The sequence below is a fragment of the Cebus imitator genome, unplaced genomic scaffold (assembly GCF_001604975.1).
Source record: "Cebus imitator isolate Cc_AM_T3 unplaced genomic scaffold, Cebus_imitator-1.0 Scaffold562, whole genome shotgun sequence".
Lineage (NCBI taxonomy): Eukaryota > Metazoa > Chordata > Mammalia > Primates > Cebidae > Cebus > Cebus imitator.
The window spans coordinates 1,141,446-1,166,341 of NW_016107877.1; the positions used below are offsets into that span (position 1 = coordinate 1,141,446).

At 37.2% G+C, this 24,896-nt stretch overlaps 1 protein-coding gene across 7 annotated transcripts in view; it reads right to left on the bottom strand.

The window, feature by feature from the left end:
* GRIP1 (glutamate receptor interacting protein 1) overlaps positions 1-24,896 on the bottom strand; it is a 180,299-nt gene that overhangs the window by 150,047 nt on the left and 5,356 nt on the right. For all 7 annotated transcript variants that reach the window (XM_037733987.1, XM_017515844.2, XM_037733989.1 and 4 more), the window contains exons 3-5: positions 20,378-20,461; positions 13,867-13,942; positions 11,544-11,689 (exon numbers count right to left, since the gene is read on the bottom strand). In XM_037733987.1, the coding sequence (XP_037589915.1) occupies positions 11,544-11,689; positions 13,867-13,942; positions 20,378-20,461 (306 nt within the window). The remainder of the gene's footprint in view (positions 1-11,543; positions 11,690-13,866; positions 13,943-20,377; positions 20,462-24,896) is intronic.

The following is a 24,896-nucleotide window of genomic DNA, read 5'->3' on the forward strand; positions in this document are numbered from 1 at the left end:
AAAAAAAAAAAAAGAAGATAGTATGGGAGTTAATAGAATAGAGGTATTTACTTTAGCTGGGTTTACCAGGATAATTCTAAGAACAGGTTTTGTACAGTGGCTCATGCCTGTAATCCCAGTACTTTTGGGTGGCCAAGACGGGAGGATCACTTGAGCGCAGGAGTTTGAGATCAGCCTAGGCAACAGAGGAAGACCCTGTCTCTACAAAAAATAAAAATAAAAAATTACAGGCATGGTTGTACATGCCTGTAGTCCCAGCTATCGGGAGGCTGAAATGGGAGGATCACGTGAGCCCAGGGGGTCGGGGCTGCTGTGATTGTGCCTCTGCACAGCAGCCTTGGCAACAGAGCCAAGATTTTATCTCAAAAAAACAAAACAGAACAAAAAAACAAATAAACAACAAAAAAAAAAACCCAAAATAGGAACGAATTTGAAAGGCTGTAATAGAGTAAGAAAATTCACATAATAGCAAAAATAATAGTAAAACAACAATAAAATCAGATTTTAAAGTTTTTTATATGTGCCAAAAATATGTCGAGTGCTTTAAATGTATTAACAACTTTGATCATCACAATAACCACAGGAAGGAGCTGCTATGACCAATCTCCATTGCACAGACTTAGAAAGATCACACATCCAGTAAGTTGCAGAGCCAGGAATCATGATACTCTATTGTCTCCAGATAGGGTGAAAGTTATGAAGAAACAGAAAAACAAGGTAGAATCTTGGTGACAAATCATTAGGTTCTCAGTATGGCTGAAGCACAACAGAAAACAAATCTAGAGAGTTAGGTCAGGGAAAGGCTGAGCAGAGTCTTAGTGTTAGACTAAAAACTGGTTGTTTATTTTATAGCTAACAGGGAGATGTCTACATAGAGATGATGGGATTTGTGAGAACAGATGTCAATGTTATGAGAGAGAGTCTTCAGAGACAGGAAAGGTAAAGAGGTTCAGGGAAAAATTTCACAGTGAGTTTCTTGCATTTTACTTGTTTTCAAGTAAAATAATGCAGTAGGAGAGGTGGTCTGTGAAATAGTCAATCATTCAGTATTCCTTGTGAATGACCCCATTAGATGCTACAGTGATTTTCAGTGGGGATAAGTCTGACCTGCAATGCCCCCATAGAGATCAAGTGAAAGCTTGCTGGTTTTTCCATTTCCTATATTAGTGCTACCAATAAAATGTCTTCAGGTGGTAAGAACTAGGTGTTACAGAAAGAAAATATTGAATATTGGTGTGTTCTCAAAGAAATTCACATTAAAAGTATGATCTCAACCAGCTTCTGAGAATTCACAGCAGAGAAACTCTTCTTTAATTTTTAAAGTAAACCAGAGGGTCCTTACCAAAATGCTCTGACTTCCTGACCTCAAGACAGATTCAGGGCAGTTTCTATCACGGTTGTGAAGCCCGTGTCACACAGAAGAGCCAGGAGGCAGGGGGCTCAGTGGGTGTTACTGTATTGAGCAAGTGTACCCTCCTGAGTGATATCACAGGGGCATCTAGGAGTCATTTTCAGTGTCAAAGTCACAGAAACAAGTAGTAAAATAGTTTATCTCCTTGGTAGCATGACTGTTAGAGTTAACCTGGCATTTTACTACCCACTGGTATACCCAAAATAATTCTTAAAAAATAATTTTATTACATACCAAGCACTGAAGTAAATGCTGTTGGAAAAAGATAACTAAAATATAGAGAAAATCACATCATGCTTGATGGGGAATATTGTAGTCTCTGTTTCATTTGAAGTTATATACTATTATATAATGGCTAATGGAAGGTTAAAAGAAGAGTAATTTTTTTCTCCAGTGAATAACTGGAGCTCATTTTATAAAGAGGAATGTTAAATTAGTATACAATCACAGAGGAAAGTAATCTTAATTAGTACTTTGGTAGCACTCCATAAAAGATGGCCCCAGACTGACCTTATGATCAAAGAAGTGCTTGCCTGCTACTCTTCTCAAAAGGAAAAGCCATTCTTGTCTAACTAATACACATACGTGACCTCAGAGAAACTTATCACACAAAGAGAGATGCCTCCCCTGACAGAGTTCGGTCAGTTTTTCCTATTTTTAAAATATGCTAAAATCAAAGGGCTAATTTTCTCCCTAAAAAACATGTTTCATTTTAGAAGCATCGTATACAATCTGAAAAGGAGGGAAATTTAGCCAACTTCCCATTAATTTAGTAAATGTCTCAGAATGCAAAGATCAAAATATTCACAGATGATGTCTTCACAGCAGCATGTTCGCTTTATGTCTACTATTAGAATGCTGGGAGGAAAATTTGTAATTGTCAATGGGGCTGCTGGGTTTGATGTGATTAACAAGGGAAATGATCAACTTTCCTTTTTAGGTAGTGATTTTAACTGTAGCCACTATAAATTGGTTGAATGTTAAACTATTTTTATTTATAGCATTTTTGTTTTGTATTTGTGGTTACATTGATAAAAAAAGCAGTGATGATAAATTCTGAATGCTTTTAAGAGAATTTACCAGGTCCAGAGATAGAATAGTGGAGCTGGAAGAACCTCTGAGATGATGTAGTCTGGTCTCCTCATGTTATGAGTTAGAAGTAGTGGCAAAGATTTTTAAAAAACGCTTCTGATCCTATTACATTGAGATATTACCTAAAATATAATCAATTTGGCCCTTAGAGAAAATTTAGATATTAAATTATTTGTCCCTGTTACTCCTACTCTGAATCAACTACTCATCACCATGGTACCTAATATAATACTAAGCTTCTAGAAGGAGTGCCTAAATTATATTCTACAGCATTTTGTATTCTTACATTTGTGTTACTCAGGAATTTGAAAGTGGTTATGAATACCTCTAATACAGTTTGGATGTCACTTCCAAATTTCATGTTGAAATGTAATCCCCAGTGCTGGAGGCAGGGTCTGGTGGGAGGTGTTTGGGTCATGGCAGCAGATTCCTCATGGCTTGGTGCTATCCTCAGTATAGTGTGCTCTCATAAGATTTGGTTGTTTAAAATAATGTGGTACCCTCTCCTTCTCTCTCTTGCTTATGTCCTTGTCCTGTGATGTATTTGCTTCCACTTCACCTTCTGCCATGAGTAAAAGCTCACTGAGGTCTTCCCAGAATCCAAGTAGATGCTGACACCATGCTTGTACAGCCTGCGGAACTGTGAGCCAATTAAACCTCTCTTCCTTACAAATTACCCAGTCTCAGGTATTTCTTTATAGCAATGCAAGAATGGCTTAACATAATCTCCTGCACTAAAATCAGACTGTCCAAATCACTTCAGAGACCCAGAAATGAACAATTAATACATTAGGAATTGTTACATGCAGTTAGACAGGCATGAGCAGGGCATGAGAGGGATCTGCTCCCCACCCACCAGGAATGTCAGGTGATTATCAGGTGATGGTTTGGCAGTTATCACATTGCTGCTCTAAAAACGATAATTCAGCAGCCAGCCAACCAGGGAGAGAGAGTCTCCTGAAGGTCTACAGCTGTCACACTACAGTGTTAATTGAATGTAGGCACCAGGTACAGGCAACTTTCCAAACAGATAAAAACACTTGAAATTTGTAATTGGCTTTCAACAGGATCTCAGGAATTGGGCTAGTGAATCAGACAAACACATTAAAAGAGAAAAATGGTAGAACATGACTTTTGGGGGGCCTTCCACCAGAAAAGGGAAGAAAGCTTCAGATGGGCATGTATGCAACTTCCTAAACACTGCACATGTTCGCTTCCCAAGCATAAGGAGGGCACGTGCAGGCAGCCACCCTAAGGGAACAATCGTGGGAAAGGGGTGCAAGACTCTGGAGGTGGGCCAGCATATAAAGCCCTAGGGTCAACATTGAATGCCCGCTTGGGTCTCTTTCCTTTCTTTCCTGCTCTAAAGCTTTTTAAAATAAACTTCCACTCCTGCTCTCAAAGTTTGCCTTGCTCTCTTTTTCTGCCTTATGCCCCTCAGTTGAATTCTTTCTTCTGAGGAGACAAGAATTGAGGTTGCTGCAGACCCATAAGGGTTAACCACTGGTAACTTGGATACCTTCTACCCCTAAGAGAGTGAGTTGTCAGGATACACGTGTGCCCCTGAGCTGAAGAAAGCAATAGGACTGTGGTAAACAGGAGGCTGCAGGCCCAGGACAAAAAAGCCTGAGGGAGCCTACGGTGGCTCTGAAGAGAGGGACTGGGAGTCTGCTAGGAGCTTCCCATTCCTCCCACTCCTCAAATATCTGTTCTGGGAAGCGTGAGGTTAGATAGAGGAGACTGTTCCACTTGGGACAGGAACTTCCCATAGGGATCTTCTTTTTGAGAGCCTATACAAGTTAGGCTGTGTTGGAGTTGGGCTAGCTAAAACAAAAAGGTCATTGTGTAGAGCTGGAATCACACACCCAAGTGCCCGGGAGACAGGCATGATGGTGACTTGCTATAAGGCTTTACTGTCAAAGAAATGATTTGGACAAACTGGAGAGAACATCCCCATCGAGAGGGGCAGCCTGAGAGTCAACTCAAGCTAAGGGTTATGTACAGGAATGCTGGCCTGGTGATGTCGAATTACTAAGAGTAACCCCACATTTAGATTTATTCTAAATACAAAGTCGCTCTTTATAGGTATTGAAAATGAATTCCAACTTCTCAAAAACACAGTGAAGACTGAAAAATACATGTTCCACAGTCATGCCCTCTAGTTTGTTGCCTCTTGTAGAAGGTGTAAAAAAAAATGGGGATTAATGTGTGGTGTTGTAGGAAGGAGCATAAGCTTCCAGTTACAGTGAAAAGATGACAACAAAGTATTCTATTATTCAGATTTGTCAGATAGAAAGCATCTAAAACCAAATTAGATATGGACTGGTTCTTTGGTCTAGTGGCCTGAATCTCACTTGGGTGTCTAAGTGGGTATGGGATGTTAACAAGATGCATTTGTAATTACATGTGCCTGTAGTGCTCAGGTAGATGGTGTAGGTACTCATAGTGCTCTTTTCCTCTAAACTTCAAAATCCTTCAGAATTCAACCATCTTCAAACTGCAAGATCCTTCTCAATGCAGTGTTTCAGATGGCCACCATCAGTTAATCATAAATGACATAAGAAATAGAAAATTATTGACTCCCCCTGGCCTAGATGAGCCTGATATATAATGTATATAATTTTCTGATATTTTATCAGTTTATTTGTCCAAAAACATCCAGAGAAAGATGATATAACATGCTCTAGTCAAATATAGAGATTAGAAAAAACCTCAAAAGCTACTTACTCATTTGTTTGAAAAATATTGAGAGTATCCTTTATGCCAGGCACATTGCTAGGCACTGGAGTTGGTCTAGCTGATAATCACTAAACAATCTGTTAGAATTCTGACTACTGGCATTTCTTTTCTTGTCTGTTCCTGTCTCTTCATCTTGATTTTGGTGGACAGTCCTGTGAAACGCAGACTTTCTGAATTTATCCCCCAACAATTCCATGCCCTAAGCCCCAGATTCTGTGAATACGATGATATGACATGTAACTCCAGTGACTGTGTTATATCATTTGGCACAGTGGATCTTAAAAAAGGGAGATTATCTGGGTGGTCCCAAGGTCATCAAATGAGTCCTTAAAAGTAGAGGACTTTCTCCAACTAGTGGTATGAGAGGAAGGCAGAAGAGAAAATCAGAGGTATATGAAATGTGAGGACTCAATGCACCATTCCTGGCTTGAAGATGGAGGGGCCATGTGAGAAGAAATGAAGAAATATAGGTGGTTTCTAGGAACAGCAAATGGTCCCAGATAGCAGCCAGCAAGGAAATGAGGACCTTAGACTGACCCCAAGGAACTGATTCTGCCAACAATCTGCATTAGCTTGGAAGGGATTATTTCCCAGACCTTTGAGATAAGAGCTTAGCCTGCTGACATCTTGACCTTGTGAGAAGATCCTAAGTAAAGAACTCACCCACACTTGCCTGGATTTCTAACTTATAAAACTGTAAATGACTACCTTTGTGGCATTTTGCTACAATGTAATAGAAAACTAACATAGTAGTGCTGAGAGGGGTTAGTGTGGGGAACCCAAGAGCAACATCTATCTAAATATTGGAGAATAAACTAGATGAAATTTTATATCCTCTTCCAAGCTTCTGTGTCTAATTCTTAAAAAAATTCCAAAAAGTAACCCGAAAGTTTTTTGGAACGTACAGCTTGTATCTGCCAATTTTGGCATTTATTTTGCACTCAGTAGCCAGAATTAGTTTGTAACACGTAACTGAAAAAAGACTTCCATACACAATGCATAAGGAAATCATATAAACAAATAAGAATAGAATTATCCAATAGAAAGAAAATGGATCAAAACACTTGAGCAGACATATCACAAAAACATCCATAAGGCCAATATTAGAGACTCACATAATTTTAAAAATCCAGAGCAAGTTACAAGTCAGCACAGATTTGGCACAATTTTATATATCTCTTGACTCTATAACACCTGCCCAAGGATTGGTGTTCAGAACAATGTTCTTGACATAATTGTGTGCTCCTCCACCAAAGACTCAAGTACCTAACTTAATATATATTCTCAGAAACGTATTTTAGAAATATTTCAGCAAAGATTTAAGCAAAATAAGTATTCTGATGAACTTTTAGAAAATAAAATAATCCAGAACATGTCGTTTCCAAATGTGCTTTTTAGCAATGATTCAATGTTGTCACAGAGTGAACCATCAGCTACATCTTAATTCAGCATAATTAGAGATTTGAGGTTCATTTTAGAGAAGCGGGGCATGAAAGGAGCCAATTTAATTTACTAACAGTTTGTTAAGGCGAGCACTTTACATGTATTCATTCATTTCATCTTTTCATCAATCATATGAAGAAGTACTACTATCATCCCTATTTTAGAGATGGAAAAGTTGAAGCTTAGAGGGGTTAAATATTGTCCAAAGTCAACAGAAAGTGAAAATCCAAAATCAAGTTTGTCTGACTTTAAAAGTCACTGTATTTTAACTATAGTCATTGCTTTCTGAACTTTTTTCCTCAGATGTTCATGCTTTCCAAAGACATGGAATCAACCCAAATGCCTATCAATGACAGACTGGATAAAGAAAATGTGGTACACATGCACTATGGAATACTATGCAGCCATAAAAAGGAATGAGAGCATGTCCTTTGTGGGGACATGGATGGAGCTAGAAGCTGTTATCCTCAGCAAACTAATGCATAAAGAGAAAATCAAACACTGCATGTTCTCACTTATAAGTGGGAGCTGAATGATGAGAACACATGGACACATGGAGCGGAACAACATACACTGGGGCCTTTTGGGGGTGTTGGGGGAGGGAGAACATCAGGTAGAAGAGCTAATGAATGCTGAGCTTAATACCTAGGTGATGGGTTGATCTGTGCAGCAAACCACCATGGCACATGTTTTCCTATGTAATAAACCTGCACATCCTGTACATATACCTCTAAACTTAAAAGTAGAAGAAAAATAAAAGATGCTCATGCTTTCCTTATACTTTTATGTAACTTTTCCAACCACAGGGCTCTCAGACCCAGTCATTTGGTAATATATTTCAACAATATTGAAGTGGAGGTTTTTCCCATACAAATTTAAAATAATTTGTTCACAACTTCTTGAGCACATATGATGTGCAAAGCATTAACCCTTTTGCTCCTCATGGCAACTTGAGAGTGTGGTGGTGTAATTACCACCATTTTACACAGCAGAAGTCTGGCCTCTGTGACTCCATGCTCTGCCTTGGTTCACTGTCTCCATCAGTGCATTGGCCTCCTCAATTTATTCTACAGGGTCCTCTTCACCTTCCTGATGTAACTACTGGATGGTCTCAGAGTTCAGTCCTTTGGGCTCTCTCTTCTCTTTCTAAGCTCTCTTCCCTATGTGTCTCATCTAGCCTTGCAATATAAGTGATGGTGACTTAAAAATTTATATCTTCTGCCCTGACCTCTGTACTGAACTCCACCTGAAATACTCAACTTTCAACTCATACCTCCACTTACATGGACAGACATCTCAAACTTAGCATGTCCAAAATCGAACTCTTAATTTTTCTTCAAACTTATTTTTCTCAGTCTTTCTTATTTCAAAAAATTGTCCTTAAATTGTCAACACAGACTAAATTCAACTTTAGGTAATAAAATTGATAGTTTCAATAGCTTTCCTAAACAGACCACAGAATTTGCTAAAATTTATCATTTGAGATTTACGAAAAAAAAAAAAAGAGATATCTGATTCCAGGGTTGAGGTATTGATATCTATATTGTACACACACATACTAACACACATATATCACATACACATTTTCTAAAAAACAAGTTGTATACTTGTAACAGTAGTAAATAAATCAAAGTATTATTAATGAAAGTAAAACCAAAGCCACAGGCATGTCTCACTGGCTACGAAAAGGTGCTCCACATTGTTATTCATCCAAGAAATGTACATCAAACTTAAAATGAGATACTACCACATGCTGATCAGAATGGTTAGAATGAAATGGGCGGAGAATACTGATATGGCTTGGTTGTGTCCCCATCCAAATTTCATCTTGAATTGTAGCTTTCACATTTCCCACGTATTGTGGGAGGTAATTGAATCATGGTGGCGGGTCTTTCCCATGCTATTTTCGTGATAGTGAGTAAGTATCATGAGATCTGATGGTCTTATAAAGGGGAGTTTCTCTGCACAAGTTCTTTTGCCTGCCACCATGTGAAATGTTCCTTTCACCTTCTGCCACAATTATGAGGCCTCCCTAGTCATGTTGTCCTGTGAGTCCATTAAACCTCTTTCTTTGGTAAATTGCCTAGTCTCAGGTATGTCTTTATCAGCAGTGTGAAAATGGACTAATACAAATAACAAGCACTAGTGAGGATGTGAAGCAAAGTAAACTCTCATATACTATTAGTGAGAATATAGTATTTAACATTTAGTTATGTCCTAAAATGGCACCTATTATTTTCTTTGTCAATCCCACATCATCTACTTTGGGCAACTGCCCTCTGGCTCATTCTCTTTGGGCCATTCAACATATGTTCTTGTCTTCCATACCACAGCTGTAGACTCCACTATATCCCTGGACATAGTGCTTAGTGTAGTGATCAGCATTGGCCCCAAGCTAAGTCATTAAGAATCTTTTAGAGGCGATCAGTCTTGTTTCTATTTCTGGCATCACAAACTCTCAAAATAATGTAGACTTGTGGGTGGTAGGGCCATCTTCCCATGACATAGGAGAGCCTTTCTTAGGCAGGAAGATCTGAGAGACAAAACTCCTATGACATTATTAAACTTCTGTCTAAAGCCAGGATATACCTTGGGCTTTTTACTTTCATAGGCTAATAAATTTCCTCCTTAGACTGGTTGATATAGTTTGGCTTTGTGTTCTCAAGCAAATCTCATCTCCAATTGTAATCCCACATGTTGAGGGAAGGACCTGGTGGGAGGTGATTCGATCATGGGAGTAGGGAAAAACTTATGATAGTGAGTGAGTTCTCAGAAGATCTGATGGTTTAAAAGTGTGTGGTGGTCTCTCTCTTTCTCTCTCTCTCCCTCTCCTGCTGTCATGTAATATATGCCTTGCTTCTCCTTCGTCTTCTGTCATGATTACAAGTTTTCTGAGGCCTCCCCAGCCATGCAGAACTGTGAGTCAATTAAACCTCTTTTCATTATAAATTACCCTGTCTCAGGTAGTTTTTTATAGCAGTGTGAAAGCAGACAAATACAGAAAATTGGTATCAAGAGAAATGGAGCACTGCTATAAAGATACTTGAAAATGTGGAAGTGACTTTGGAACTTGGTAACGGGCAGAGGTTGGAACAGTTTGGAGGGCTCAGAAGAAAACAGAAGATGTGGGAAAGTTTGCAACTTTCCAGAGACTTGTTGGATAGTTTTCACCAAAATGCTGATAGTGATATGTACCTATACTACTGAACTATTGTTCTTTATCTAATTTAAGATCTTAAGTTTGTAATTGAAATTGTTGTATCTATTCAGCTTTATCTAAGAGTGATAGAGGGCTATCACAATGAAAGTGTGTAAATAACTTCGAAGGGAAATAAGCTGAGAAAAGATTTTATAAAAAACAGATGTCCTGTATGTCAATGATCACACTTTATGAGCTTATTTGTTTGGTATTATTCTTGTTTACTGTTTGTTCTTCTTAAAAATTGGAAGCTTCATAAGGGCAGGGAACAGTCTATTTTGTTTACCTCTTATTCTTGGTCCCTGCCATTTAGTTCAATAAATGTTTGCAGACTGAACAAATGAGTTAGATGTCAAATATCTGCTTCAATTTTTAATGTTAACAATCCACTTGTCTCATCACTTAAAACATAGCTTACTTATGTAATCTTCATTTATCTTCACAATTGCCTTTATAATAGGGATGCTAGTCCCCATTTGACAAATAAGGCACAGGGAAATCAAATCGTATGCTCCAAATTAATACCTAGAAATTAATAGAGTTCCAAACAGAACCCAATTAATCTAATTCGACATCTAATTTGAAAACATATAACACAAAGAAGAGAAAAAGAAAGGAAGGAAGCAAGGATGGAGAGAAGAAAAGAGAGGAAAAAAGGAAGGAGGAAAGTAAGGGAGGGAATATTCATTCATTAACTTTCCACGTCAAGGGCATACCACATCATTTATCTTTATAAAAACTCCTTAAGTTTCATACTTTCCCGTTAGGAAACCTCATACTCGCTCTCCAGATCTTTCAGGCCAGCAAACAGATTAAGAACACTCTCATACGACACTGTTCTGTATGAGTCATACAGAATGAGAAATAAAGGAGTATGCAGTTATAGAATAAGCCTCTTTTTCTCAGCTACATTTCACAAGCATAAAACTGGCTGGTAAAGCCAGGCCACCTAATTGACTCTGATACTTGTAAGGTGTAGTCACAGCATGATTTAAGCCTCAATTTCAAGTTCCAATTCATTCTCTCATAATTTTTCCGCCTTAGTCAATATTACACAAAACGTTGGCTCTCCTAACATTTAAAAGCCACATGAGAATATCTTGCCAGTTTTACTGTGAGTATAGAAATAGTTTCTTTCTATTAGAATCATAATTTTAAAAAAGAAAACAGCACTCACTTTTAATTTTAATCAATGATGCTACATCTCCTTTATTTTCCTTATCCCTAAATATGATGATTCAATTAATGGCCATTTGTATTATTTTGATTAGCTGGCTTCATATGGTGAAGTTACAAGAAGGAAAGGAATCACCTACTGCTATCAGTCTCTATGTAATAAAAAAAAGGACCAATCCTTAAGTTAATAATATTATTTTTGTGATTTGGAGGGGAAAAACACTTTGCTGCCAAAGGGTAATCCACACAGAAGAGCTGATTGCTAGGTAAAACACTGATGGAACTTATTGACATGAGAACTCTACATCACTGAAAACTATAGCCACTCACATCTTCCTGAACTCAGAGTAAAATGATATGTATTTATGAATTCTCTCTGCTCCAGGAAGGCATGACAATACATACTTAATTCAAAATGGTTTATCAGGGACAGATGGCAACGTCCTAGAGCTTAGACATCACACCCTCAGGACTTGAACATACCCATTACTGAGACATCATATTCTATCAGCAGTGTTGCTTCTTGTCCACATTGTTTAAGAATACTCATGGCTTCAGCATGTGTGGTTCCAAGAAGCCGAATTCCATCCACACTGAGCAACCTGTCACCAGGTTTGATCGTGCCCTCTCTGAAGGGAGAATAAAGGAACAGTCTTTATTAATTTAGCATAATGAGGCTTGGTATTAATAGTCACTTAGCCAAATTCATTTTGTCACACACATTCTGCCATCCAACCCATTTGCATTCATTTTAAGCATCAAGTGTGACCGTAAGAGTATAAAGAGGTAACCCTGAACAGAAAATTGCTGTCATATGAAAATCAGTAATGAGAAAATAACTACACATTAGCAAAAAACCTAGCTACCCACAGGTAATTCTTGGAGTACAAAAGTAAGAAGGGCACATTTTCCCTCTTCTGGGTTTTTGTCTAAATGTCTAAAACCGATTTATTGGAGCCCAGAAAATAGTATTCACCTATTTTCCCAAAGTCAGGTAAGCAGAAAAGCCTGCTAATTTCATTCAAAGTATTACCAGTAAACTCAAGCAAAATAGGAAGTGCTGGTGAGAAATTTCCCTTGTCTATAAATTTCCCTACTGATTTATAAGGCCATTTGGCAATCATTAAATCGATTCAATCTCATATTCCCTGGAAGAGGCAGGCAAATACTATTCTCCCTGCTGTGAACACAGACACTCAAGGCCTTAAGAGATGACTCAGGACTTCAGTGACACCACAAAAGTGACACCCACAAGCCAGGGTGGCCCCCCCCAGATAACACTCCCCTGCCTCAGGGAGGGGCACAAAAATGAGAAGATCAAAAGGTGGGGTTATACGTTTAGGATTTGGAAAGAATAATAATGACCTTTGAAATAAACATCTTTCACCTAAATCACTCTCTAAGTCTTTGGGCTCCAAATTTTTTCTTAAATTCTCAGATTTCCTTGAGCTTTAAATTAATTTGATAATATAAGTATGCCACTCACAAGCTTGTAGCCTATGTTTTGACACTTTTGTCAACTCCAACTCTGAATGTTAACAAGAAATGAAAACATTCTAATTTGCTTCAGGAGGAGTGATTCATTAGAGACACATGAGAAGGGAAAAGGGAAAGCTCTTGGACATTTTGTTACCTGCTTCAAAAGCAAATATACATCAGCACAAGTAAGAAACCAGTGTTTTCCTATTTTCTAATTTTATATGAAATATCATCTTTCTTAAAAGTGAGCTAACCATATGAGCTTCAAAGGAAAAGAAACCTAAATTCCTCCCCCAGTTCTTTCACTTACTGGCAAATCACTTAGCCATACTGAGCCGCAGTTTTGTCATCTGTAAATGTGGATACAAAGACCTCATTTAGAGGGTGATTGTAAAGGTAAAATAAGACAATGTCTGCCAAACACTCAGAACAGTTTCTGGCACATAGTGAGCGGTTAATAAATAATGGTTATCATTATTATCTCTATCTCTTAACAAAGGTTTTTAAGTTTATCCTGGTCTGAAACAGAGAGACAGTCAGTGCATTTTCCTCCTCTCCTTCAACAATCTCTAATGGCAGCAGTTGTGTTCCCCCTTCATTCTGGAATCAACTTTTGCTGTGGGAAACTAATACGGAGATGAGTATCTCCAGAGACACCTAAGTTGTGAGTTTACTTGGGGTTCTACAAGGCTTATAACAGGAAAGTTGAATGCACTGGTCTTTCACATATTCAAATTAGCAAGGAAGAGAAATGCAAAGAAGAGAAAATTCTAGAGACTGATGAAATGTCTTCCTTTTTACTAAAAGTCACTTCCAGTCTGACCTATATAGTCCCTATCAAAAGGTAACACTAATAACGATAAAAATGTTGAGAATGGTATAAATGTCACCACCATCACCTATCTGTCCAGGCTGAGAGCTTAGCAATGGAAGAAGATGCATTTCCAGAGTTTGCTCTAAAAGAGCCAGCTGCCTTTTGTAAGTGCTTCCCCTGTGCCAGACTCCCTGCAAGGCATTACATATCTCCAATCTTTGATAACACTGAACAGCCCTGAAAGGTAGGCATTATTATCTACATTTCCAATGGTGGTGGAAATTGAGTTCAGTGTTAAGTCACCTGACAAAGATATAGTGTAGTAAGTATAAAATCTAGAGGCAAATCTTATTTTTTCTGATTCCATAGCTCAGACTCTGAGTTTTCACATTGTAACATGTTTGCTTAATGCCTATATTTTACTGTAAATTTTCTATTTATCAACTTCTATGGCCAAAGTCCCCAGCTTTATTTATTCTATTTTGGGTAGTGACACAGAAAGATAAAGTTTACCTGTCAGCAGGCCCTCCAGGACGAACACATGTTATCACAACTGGACGAGATTTATTTCTATCATCATGTGCTCCCCCTAGCAAAGAAAAGGAATAGAGCTTAAAAAATGCTTTCATTGTTGACATTTGAAAAATTCACCTACAAGATACCAGCTGAGAAATGTCCTCCTTGATGTACAGAAGAAAATATGTAAAATCTTCTTTGAGGCATACAAAAGCCTTAAAGGTCTTGCTCATTTTATACAGAATATATTTTTGAAGTCACCATTTTTCCATCTTTCAATAAATATATGGCTGTAACCAGGTAATATATAAAGTATTTAACAACTGGTATGGCAAGAGGATCAATCGATTACATCAAGTACTGGCCTGATTTGAGCAGCTGTCAGTTATACAGTACAGATGTGTATATCTGGTGGCAATCAAAGTGATCTAAAATACTGGTGAGTAGGTCTACAACCTGACATAAAGAAAACAAAAACCAAAGTAAAAGAAAAATCCTAGTATTAAAAAAAGGAAGCAAAAAAAAAAAAAATTAGTGACCAAGTGGTTCTCATGAAAAGTGAGGTGTTCAAACAATTGGGGCAAATTTTTCAGACTGTGTCAAGCCAGCTGCAATGCTTGAATGGAGATATTAATATTCTGTTAGAAAAATTTCTCCACAAGAATTCATAGAAACAGATGTTTTGAGATGGAAGATAATTTATTATAAATTCTGTTTTTAATCCAGGACGCTTTTGTACAATTTCCTTAATCTGTGCTCCCCCAGCCTCCACATGAAATGCACTGGTGCTGGCCTACTTACTTGATTTGAGGCTGCTCACTCCACTTTTGGACACCAAGGAGTGTTAGAAAGCTCTTCCTAATATTTAAATGATCTCTCTCTTCCTTCACCTTTGTTCTATGATCCAGAGCAGTAAAATAAAAATGTATGCTCTCTTTTACAAAAATGTTTTTCTGAAAGTTGAAAACAGATTATATGCCTGCTAAATCTCACCTTCTTAATGTTGAACAAAGCCAGTTTCCTTACTTATTCTTCATGTGACCTGATTCCTTTGTACATTACCATCCTGACTGTCCATCTGGGAAATCTCTAGTTTGTCAATATCTGATAAATATAAAGCTATTGTCAACTATTGCTCTATTCATGTTTGCCTGCTAGAACAGACAGACAGTTCCCAAACCTGGAACAGGCCGAAAGGTCAACTTACAGAAAAGAGCCTAAGAGAAAAATGAAAAGGCATTTGTAGTTTCTGAGGAAGGCAAATGCTTCTTTTGTGCTCACTGCTATGACAAGTGATTTGTTTAGTGTGATTGATTGGTAAAAGCTCTCATTCAATATTTTATTAGTATTTTATTCTTTCATTGTGTTTAGATTCTTTAGAAATTCCTCTTTAAAATAGGAAATTCACCATTTTCTCAGCAAAAACTTTTTAAAATGAAAATTATGACAAAGTTACCACAAATACTTACCCATATTTATATAAATACTGTTAAATGATTTCTCTTTTGCAAGGTGATCATAAAGGATAGGTTTGCTTTTCCCTAAAGGAACACTGATTGAGAAAAGGATGGGGGCCAAAGACAGCAAGAAATCTTTCCATAATTTTGGTTTGTATTTACAAATTTCAATATGTAACATCGAATGCCTGTTAAAGTGTGAGACAGTTCTATATTTCTTGATATGTGGCATTTTACTGTTATTTGTAATGAATCGTGTTTCCTGTGTGACTCATTTAGGCTCTAGTAGTTTGTAGCAGCAAGGCAAAATAGGAACCACTCAGAGACCAGTGATCTTCTCAATCCTGGCTGCACATTAGTATCAATCGGGATGCTTTTTGAAAATACCACTGCCAGGGCCACAGTGCAGACCAAATCTGAATATCAAGCCGCACTGTTGAATATCAAGCAGTCATTTAACATAAACGTGTTAAATGACTAGGCTCGCCTACAATTTTACATGTGAGAATGACTAGAGAAGGCTTCCTTGTCTAAAAGTGGAAAGCAGCTTCGTGGCAGACTGCCTTTCCTATCACCCTAACTCATCTCCTCTGGCTTGCGTGCCTTAATGGAAATTTAACACTCCAAGGTTTAGGCCAGAACATCATTTTTATTCTATGGATGCAAGGTTCTATCATTTAGGGAATAAGGTTTTAAAACCTGTGAATTCATCAGCTAATGGCTTAATGTTGCAGGTTCCGTTCTAATAGGTTACGAAGAAATTCTCCCATACTAAATAGATATGCTTCATCAGCAATAGCTTCTTTTTCCTGACTCTCCTGATATTTTCTATTGATTAAGTTTAGCTCAAATCCCATCTATGCCAAAATATCTTATCTGCCATGCTAATATTTACTCATAGCACTTTCTTGTTCTGATTAACCAGTGATTCTTAAGTGATAGGTAAAATTTGAGCAGAAAAATTCCTCCAGATGGACCTCAAACTAATCTAAAAATAGAAACTGTTTGATTCTCATTGAGAAATTATGCAAGATTCCAAAAACATTTATGTTCAACCAACAAATTAAGGGAATTAAGACCTATAAAAATGTGGTCATCATAAACTAATATTGGTTATTATAACTAAGGTTTTAAAAATCACTATAATACTATGAAGTCTGATGTTCACACACATCTAGGCAACATTCAGTCATTCACATATTAAGTACCTCCAATATCAGGCAGTATTCTACACTTATATTATAAAACTCCTGGGCATACACACAGGTAGTTGAAATTTCTGCAAACTGTGGGAAAGGTGTTTTACTAACATTACATCATCAGTTATCTTGACATGGCTGTGCATTTCAATTGCTTCTATTCTGTTTATTTCTCGATAAATTACTCTTGATTGAGTTCTTTCATTATTAATTTGATTTGTTATTGACTAACCATATAGTCACCATCAATGAATATCTACAACAACAGTATTTTTCAGTACAGTGTTTCAATAATTAGGCTTGTATGCATGTGAGTCAAGAACCTTCTCTTTCATATCTATATTACAAAACAGATTTGTATATATCATCCTTCAGCCAAAAATTACTTGTACAGTGACTTTTCATTATATTCATCTAGTTATTTTAAACAGAAATTTAGGGATGGCTTTTTTCTTGTAAATCTATTTTAGTTCTTTGTAAATTCTGGATATCAGCCCTTTGTCAGATGGGTAAACTGCAAAAGCTTTTTCCCATTCTGTTGGTTGCCGATTCACTCTAATGACTGTTTCTTTTGCTGTGCAGAAGCTGTGGAGTTTGATTAGGTCCCATTTGTCTATTTCGGCTTTTATTGCCAATGCTTTTGGTGTTTTGGTCATGAAGTCCTTGCCTACGCCTATATCCTGAATGGTTTTGCCCATTCAAAAGTGGGCAAAGGATATGAACGGACACTTTACAAAAGAAGACATACATGAGGCCAACAAACATATGAAAAAATGCTCATCATCACTGGTCATTAGAGAAATGCAAATCAAAACAACATTGAGATACCATCTCACGCCAGTTAGAATGGCGATCATTAAAAAATCTGGAGACAACAGATGCTGGAGAGGATGTGGAGAAATAGGAATGCTTTTACACTGTTGGTGGGAGTGTAAATTAGTTCAACCATTGTGGAAGACAGTGCAGCAATTCCTCAAGGACCTAGAAATAGAAATTCCATTTGATCCAGCAATCCCATTACTGGGTATATATCCAAAGGATTATAAATCGTTCTACTATAAGGACACATGCACACGAATGTTCATTGCAGCACAGTTTATAATAGCAAAGACCTGGAACCAACCCAAATGCCCATCGATGATAGACTGGACAGGGAAAATGTGGCACATATACACCATGGAATATTACACAGCCATCAACAACGATGAGTTCATGTCCTTTGTAGGGACATGGATGAACCTGGAAGGCATCATTCTCAGCAAACTGACACAGGAGCAGAAAATCAAACACCGCATGTTCTCACTCACATGTGGGTGTTGAACAATGAGAACACATGGACACAGGGAGGGGAGCACTACACACTGGGGTCTGTTGGAGGGAAATAGGGGAGGGACAGTGGGGGGTGGGGAGTTGGGGGGGATGGCATGGGGAGAAATGCCGGATATAGGTGAGGGGGAGGAAGGCAGCAAATCACACTGTCACGTGTGTACCTATGCAACAATCTTGCATGTTCTTCACATGTACCCCAAAACCTAAAATGCAATAAAAAAAAAAAAAAAAAAAAAAAAAATTTAGGGATGGTTACGTAAATGATCTTGGGCTCTGTTGCTCCACCTAAAAATAGGCCTTGGTCAGAAAAATGTAATAACTACAAGTCTAAATCTCTCAATGAGTTTCTAGTTCCCTATCTTCTCTACTACTCACTTGAGCACTCTATCAACTTATGTCTTAAATTTCCTGTAGATTGGGGTCTTGTCTTATGACTCCATACTACTTTATTCCATGCTGACATGTTGACATGTGCTTAATAAACATTTGATTGATTGATTTGCTAAGTGACTGGCACAGAATGAAAGCTACTATTTAAAACTCAATCACTTAAGAAAAATTTGTACAAGTATCCATATCTCCTTCATTCTTTGATGCATATATATTTATTAAATGCTTAATTTTAATTAATGTTTTAATGATTTTGATAGAATTTTTACTCTGGTGAAGTATAAAATGTTATAGGTGAAGATAAAACAATCAAGAAATGTGAACTGTTAAAACATTCCTGATAGTGGAAAACCAAATACTGCATGTTCTCACTTATAAGTGGAGCTAAGCATTGAGTACCCATGGACACAAGGGAACAACAGACACTGGGGCATATTTGAGGGTGGAGGGTGGGAGGAGGATGAGGATAGAAAAACTACCTATTGAGTATGATAAAATTATTTGTACCTTAAACCCCCATCATATGCAATCTCCCCATATAACAAACCTGGACATCTACCCCTTGAACATAAAAGTTAGAAAAATAAAAAAAAAATCCCTGGTGTTTATATAGCTCCCTATTGAACCTCATTGTCATATTGGGGATTGAGAGTTGTTAACATAGACATCATTTTTAAGGAATAAAATTGCTAGTAAGAAAAAATAATGAAAGATAGAATTATACTTTAGAATTAGTAGTTTTATGACAAGTTGAAGTCACCTGAAATTGTTATTATCAATGCCATACTATAATATGACTTGAGCTGAAGCACGTAAGTACCCAAGAGATTAGAATCTTTGATCCATTTTCAGAAAGCTACAATAACAAAATGTGTTTCTGGAGAAATTTATTTAAATAAAGTCCCTTAATTCTAGTGTATTAAATCAAATCAAGCCATGCTAATCAACATTTTTGATTCAGTGATATAGAAAAATATAAAAGGAAAGAAAAAAGACATGTTGAAAAGTATAGGATGACTGAATTGACAAGGTTTATAAACAGTGGCTTTTTGCTCTGTATAATGAACCAAAAATAGAGCTACATTTGGTTTCTACTTATATTACCATTCATTGTTGTATTTATTTAAAGAATAGAAGATTTTTCTAACCCACAGAGTGAGGAAAAAAAAATCTTTATAACCCATACATCCAACAAAGGACTAGAATCTACAGGGAACTCAAAGAAATTAGCAAGAAAAAAATAATCCCATTAAAATTGGGCTATGGACATGAATAGACAATTCTCAAAGAAGATATAGACATGGCCAACAAATATATGAAAAAAATGCTCAACATCACTAATGATCAGGGAAATGCAAATCAAAACCACAGTGTGGTACCATTTTATTCCCACAAGAATGGCCATAATCAAAACATAAAAAAAAAATTATAGATGTTGACATGGATGCAATGAAAAGGGAACACTTCTACACTGCTGGAGAGAATGTAAACTAGCACAACCACTAGGGAAAACAGTGTGGAGATTCCTTAAAGAACAAAAAGTAGAATTACCATTTGATCCAGCCATCCCACACCTGGGTATCTACCCAGAGGAAAAGAAGTCATTATATGAAAAAGATACTTGCACATGCATATTTATAGCAGCACAATTTGCAATTGCAAAAATATGGAACCAGCCCAAATGCCCATCAATCAACCTGTGGATAAAGAAACTGTGGTATACATATACAATAAAATACTACTCAGCCATAAAAAGGAATAAATTAATGGCATTTGCAGCAACCTGGAGGTATTGGAGGCCATTATTTTAAGTGAAAGTAACTCAGGAATGGAAAATCAAACATCGTATGTTCTCACTAGTAAGTAGAAGCTAAGCTATGAGGATGCAAAGGCATAAGAATGATACAAGGGATCTTTGGGAACCCGGGGCGGGGAAGGGGGAAGGGGGTGAGGAATAAACGGCTACGAATTGGGTTCAGTGTATGCTGCTTGGGTGATGGGTGCACCAAAATCTCACAAATCACCACTAAATAACTTATTCATGTAACAAAATACCCAAATACCACCTGTTCCCCGAAAACCTATGGAAGTAATTTTTTTTTTTCAATGTAGATTTTTCTAACCAACACCTACCTCGTATTACAAAACCAAAGGTATTGCCTTCTTTATGTAATGTGACCTCCACTGTTCGGAAAATAACACTTGATCCTTGCACAGCTGAATAAGGAAAAGAAAGAAGGAAATATAAGTTGTAAGTCGTCATAACATTTCCAAATCATTCAATGTGGCATAAAATATTACAGATCCCTCTTGAAAATAAGTTCTGTTTTTAGTAATAAGCAACAATTTCTTTTCAAAGAAAATGTTTAAAAAATTGTAATGACATAAAAATACCATAAAACAGTCATCTGCATAAGTGACTAACATAGATACAAGTGGAACCAAAATCATAGCTAGTTTTTTCTTTCCATGTAGTTATTCTCCAGATAAGAGTGTGATATTTACATTATTTAAACTCCATATAATGAGAGACAATATTTATACATAAGTAGAATTGTTTTCTTTTGGAAAATGCAAAAACGATATTTCTGTAACACTTATAAAATATCTTCTGTATTTATTTTTATTTTGCAGCTGGCACAGGAAGAAAAATTACCATTCTCAGGTCCCTATCAACAATTAGGCTGATGCTAATACAAGTTCTGACATATAAACAGCTATTGAACTAAGACACAGCAACCCAGATGAAACTTGGAGGGCAAAAGAAATTCTAAGTACATTCAAAATGTTACTATGAACTAAGAAACTACAGATTAACTTAATTTTACTTGACACATTATGCTTATGTTATGTCTGCCTGATTACTGCTTTCATTTAACAAAATGGAATTGCATTGCCAAGTTGCAATCTCTAGTTATATTACACATATGTATGAGGGTATAAGGCATATGAAGGTATAGTCACTAAAATATTCTGTAAGATTGCTTTCAAGAACCTGTTGAATCATTCTGGTTGTACTGTATACTATTTCTGCATTAAAAAAACCATAAAACTTCCACAAATTGGTATTTTATCATTATGCATAGAGGGATGTTTCTATTCATGGAGACAGAAAAATTTGTAATGTATAGAAGAAGAGAGTTTTAGATCTTTATTTTGAATTTGTACATAGTTAATGCTATGTACATTATCAATTTACACATTTTTTTTACATTGCTACTAGATCCAGAGGGTTTATTACATAAAACTATCAGCAAGAAACATACAGGAAGAATCCAAAGGCATTGTTTAAAAAAAACACTTTTCTTGTCATTTACAGAAATAGCAAGTAGTTTTAGGCATTAATCACAATTTTTTTAATGATCAGAAATTCTGAACCCTCAAGGGAATAGACATGATTAAGAAAAGTACCCATTTAAATTCATAAAACTGTCCACTATCTGGCTGGGACATAAAGTACAATAAAAATTTGGATCTGCTGAAAAACAACATAAACCTACAGCTGAAAAATATTTTGGTATACTGCTGATTTAATTAAATGTCATATTCTTGCCATCAGGGGAATTTCAGCTTAGACTAATCAACTAGGAACAGTACACACAAACAGATGAAAGTGTTGAGGTACAGTTTTAATTAAACAAAAAAATTGAGTTCATTCCAAATGTTTCCTTATTTCGGTGGCCCAACAATCCACTTGAAGAAATTGGTTAAGAATATTATCTTTTTGTTCTCTCAGTAAGCGAGGAAAGGAAAGGATATGGAGAGAAACAATAAGAATTTAGTGTGTGCTCAGAACTCTGCAAAATGGTTTATACATATTATTTCATTTATTCAGTAAATCAACTTTCAATGTTACATAACTGAATTCTAATTCTGGGCCACCTGTCCTTGTTGGCTTGGTATCTGTTATGGGAATGCAAAGTATTGTAATTTTGATTTTGCTTTAGCTAAATCTTGCTCACTACAAAATCTTACAATCAAATTTAAATTCAGTATAAAGGCTTTGTATTTTCTACAGCTTTAGATTATTCACACTATTGCTCTCCATCATTTACAAAGATAAATTTGAATGTGGACTGCATTTTAATACAATTAATGAAATAGATTTGGTCTTTATAGTTTCTATTTGCATGGCTTGCTCTTCATGACGGGGTTTTCACATGCAGTAGTAGACATCCTGCATTGCCATGTAGATTTTACTAATGACTCAGACATATATATGTGTACACAACACTCCAATTAAAGAGCTTACCCAAAGAATCAAAGGGTAGGTAGAAACCAAGTTCACAACACAAAAGTTTTCCTCGGTCTTTCAGTTGCGCTACTGTCTCTTCTTACTATATGTGGATCTGCATATACTTCTATACAGTTATTTTTCTATGGTAGATGAGGTTTTTGAAATTGCAAACTCCTTCCTTGCCTCCCTATTCCTTGCCTCAGTAGGAGAACAGGAGTTGAGAACTTTCCTACCTCATTATGCTGCACTTGCCCATGTGATTTACTTTTGCCACTAGGATGTTAAGAGACACAAGCAGAGGCTGGAATTGCACTTACATGGCTGCGCTTGCCGTTTTTCCTCTGCCATTGCCGCAGGAAGAGCTTCCTCCTGGTAGCTGTTGTTCCCTCAGACTGAATCCCAGCATAAATCACATGGAGGAGATCTGGGACTATCTTTCTCCCTCTCTCCTCCATCCTCTTCCTCCTCCTCCTCACCACCATCACCACCACCATCATCTATCATCTGTCTATTTTAGAACTGAGAAGTCAGGAGACTGTCACAAGGACATAGTTTAGCACATTTATTTGACTTAAAAATGACTCCTTATGATAGGAAGCTCATCTGAGTTAGCTAATGGATTAACAGTGAAGATTGCCTTTGCCAATCAGATTATAAGGCAGACTGTTTTTCATTAAATGAGATAGTTCTGTAGCTCCAAGCTTTGCATGAAAACAGAATTTAAGGACATATAAAACAAATAATGTGCTATGAATTGCATCCTTTCTATTTATCCTTAAGATAATTTTAGGTGTTAACTAAAAATGGATGAGAATTATCTAACATTTCACAATTCTTTAAGAGTTAAGTGACCAAAAAATTTGAAGGCACTCCTATAAAACAACTTTTTTATTCTTATTATTTTATTTTTAATTGAGACAGGGTTTTTCTATGTTGCCAAGGATAGAACTCCTGGGCTGAAGGGGTTCTTCTGCCTCAGCCTCCCAAAGTGCTAGGATCACAAGTGTAAGCCACTGCACCCAGCCTAGACTAACTTTTAATACATAAATATCTAAGTTACAGGTTGGTAATATTCTCCCTAAATACAGCCTCAAAGCATCACATAATTTTAAAGTCACAAAGAGCTTTAGAGTATATGTAGACCAATCATTTTATTTTCATAAAGAAACTGAATCTCAGAAAGGGCCAAGGTCAAACCAGTTTTCTTCTATCAGATCACACACACACACACACACACACACACTCTCTCTCTCTCTCTCTCTCTCTCTCTCTCTCTCTCTCTCTTTTTTCTCCTGGTTCTTTCTGAACTCTGTGGTCAGTTGAGCCTCAAACTGCTGTGATCCTGAGAGAGCAACCAGTCTTGGCCTTGGGTGGCTTGTTTTTTGGCAGTCAGTTCTCCCCATGGACCTTCAGCTGTGGATGGCTTCTTTCTGTTCTAGCTGTCTAAGCTAAGTGAAAGGGAAACTTATTAATCCCTTCAACCACTCTGAACTCAATTATCTTACTACTTTCTTCTAATATAATAGAAAGAGACAAAGAGTATTTTTGGAAAATAGACCCCTTTTTATTTGCATCATAACAATTCACACTTTTGTGTTTGTTTGTTTGTTTGTTTTTGAGATGGAGTTTCGCTCTTGTGACCCAGGCTGGAGTGCAATGGCACGATCTCGGGTCATCGCAACCTCCGCCTCCTGGGTTCAGGCAATTCTCCTGCTTCAGCCTCCCGAGTAGCTGGGACTACAGGCATGCGCCACCATGCCCAGCTAATTTTTTGTATTTTTAGTAGAGACGGGGTTTCACCATGTTGACCAGGATGGTCTCGATCTCTTGACCTCGTGATCCACCCGCCTCGGCCTCCCAAAGTGCTGGGACACACTTTTGTGTTTAAAAATATTTTCCCCCTTTCCCATCAGCTTTATTGTATGAGTGAGAAAAAGATGGTACTGTGTAATTACCAAGTCATAACAGGTTTTGACTCCTAAACATTTCTGATACACATCTTCTCTTCTAACTCTACTAATGCTGTTTTAATTTAGGATATCACTTCTGTTTTGAAAAATCCTAACAGCCTTTGGGCTTGTAGCCTCTGGTTTTCTCTCTATTTGGTCTCCCACAATGATAATCCTAAAAACTCGGATCTTGTGATGCCTTTCCCCTTTAAGGGCTCCTCATGGACCACTGGATACCAAGCTCTATCAATATGGCTTATAAAGCCCTCATTTGGTCCTCGTGTGCCCCACTGGCCTCATCTTTCTCCAAGTCCTTTCTCTCTTTCTCTCTTTCTTTTGCCCTATTGCCCAGGCTGGAGTGCTGTGGCATCATCTTGGCTTACTGCGACCTCTGCCTCCCAGATTCAAGTGATTCTCCTGCCTCAACCTCCCAAATAGCTGTGATTACTGGCACCCACCGCCATGC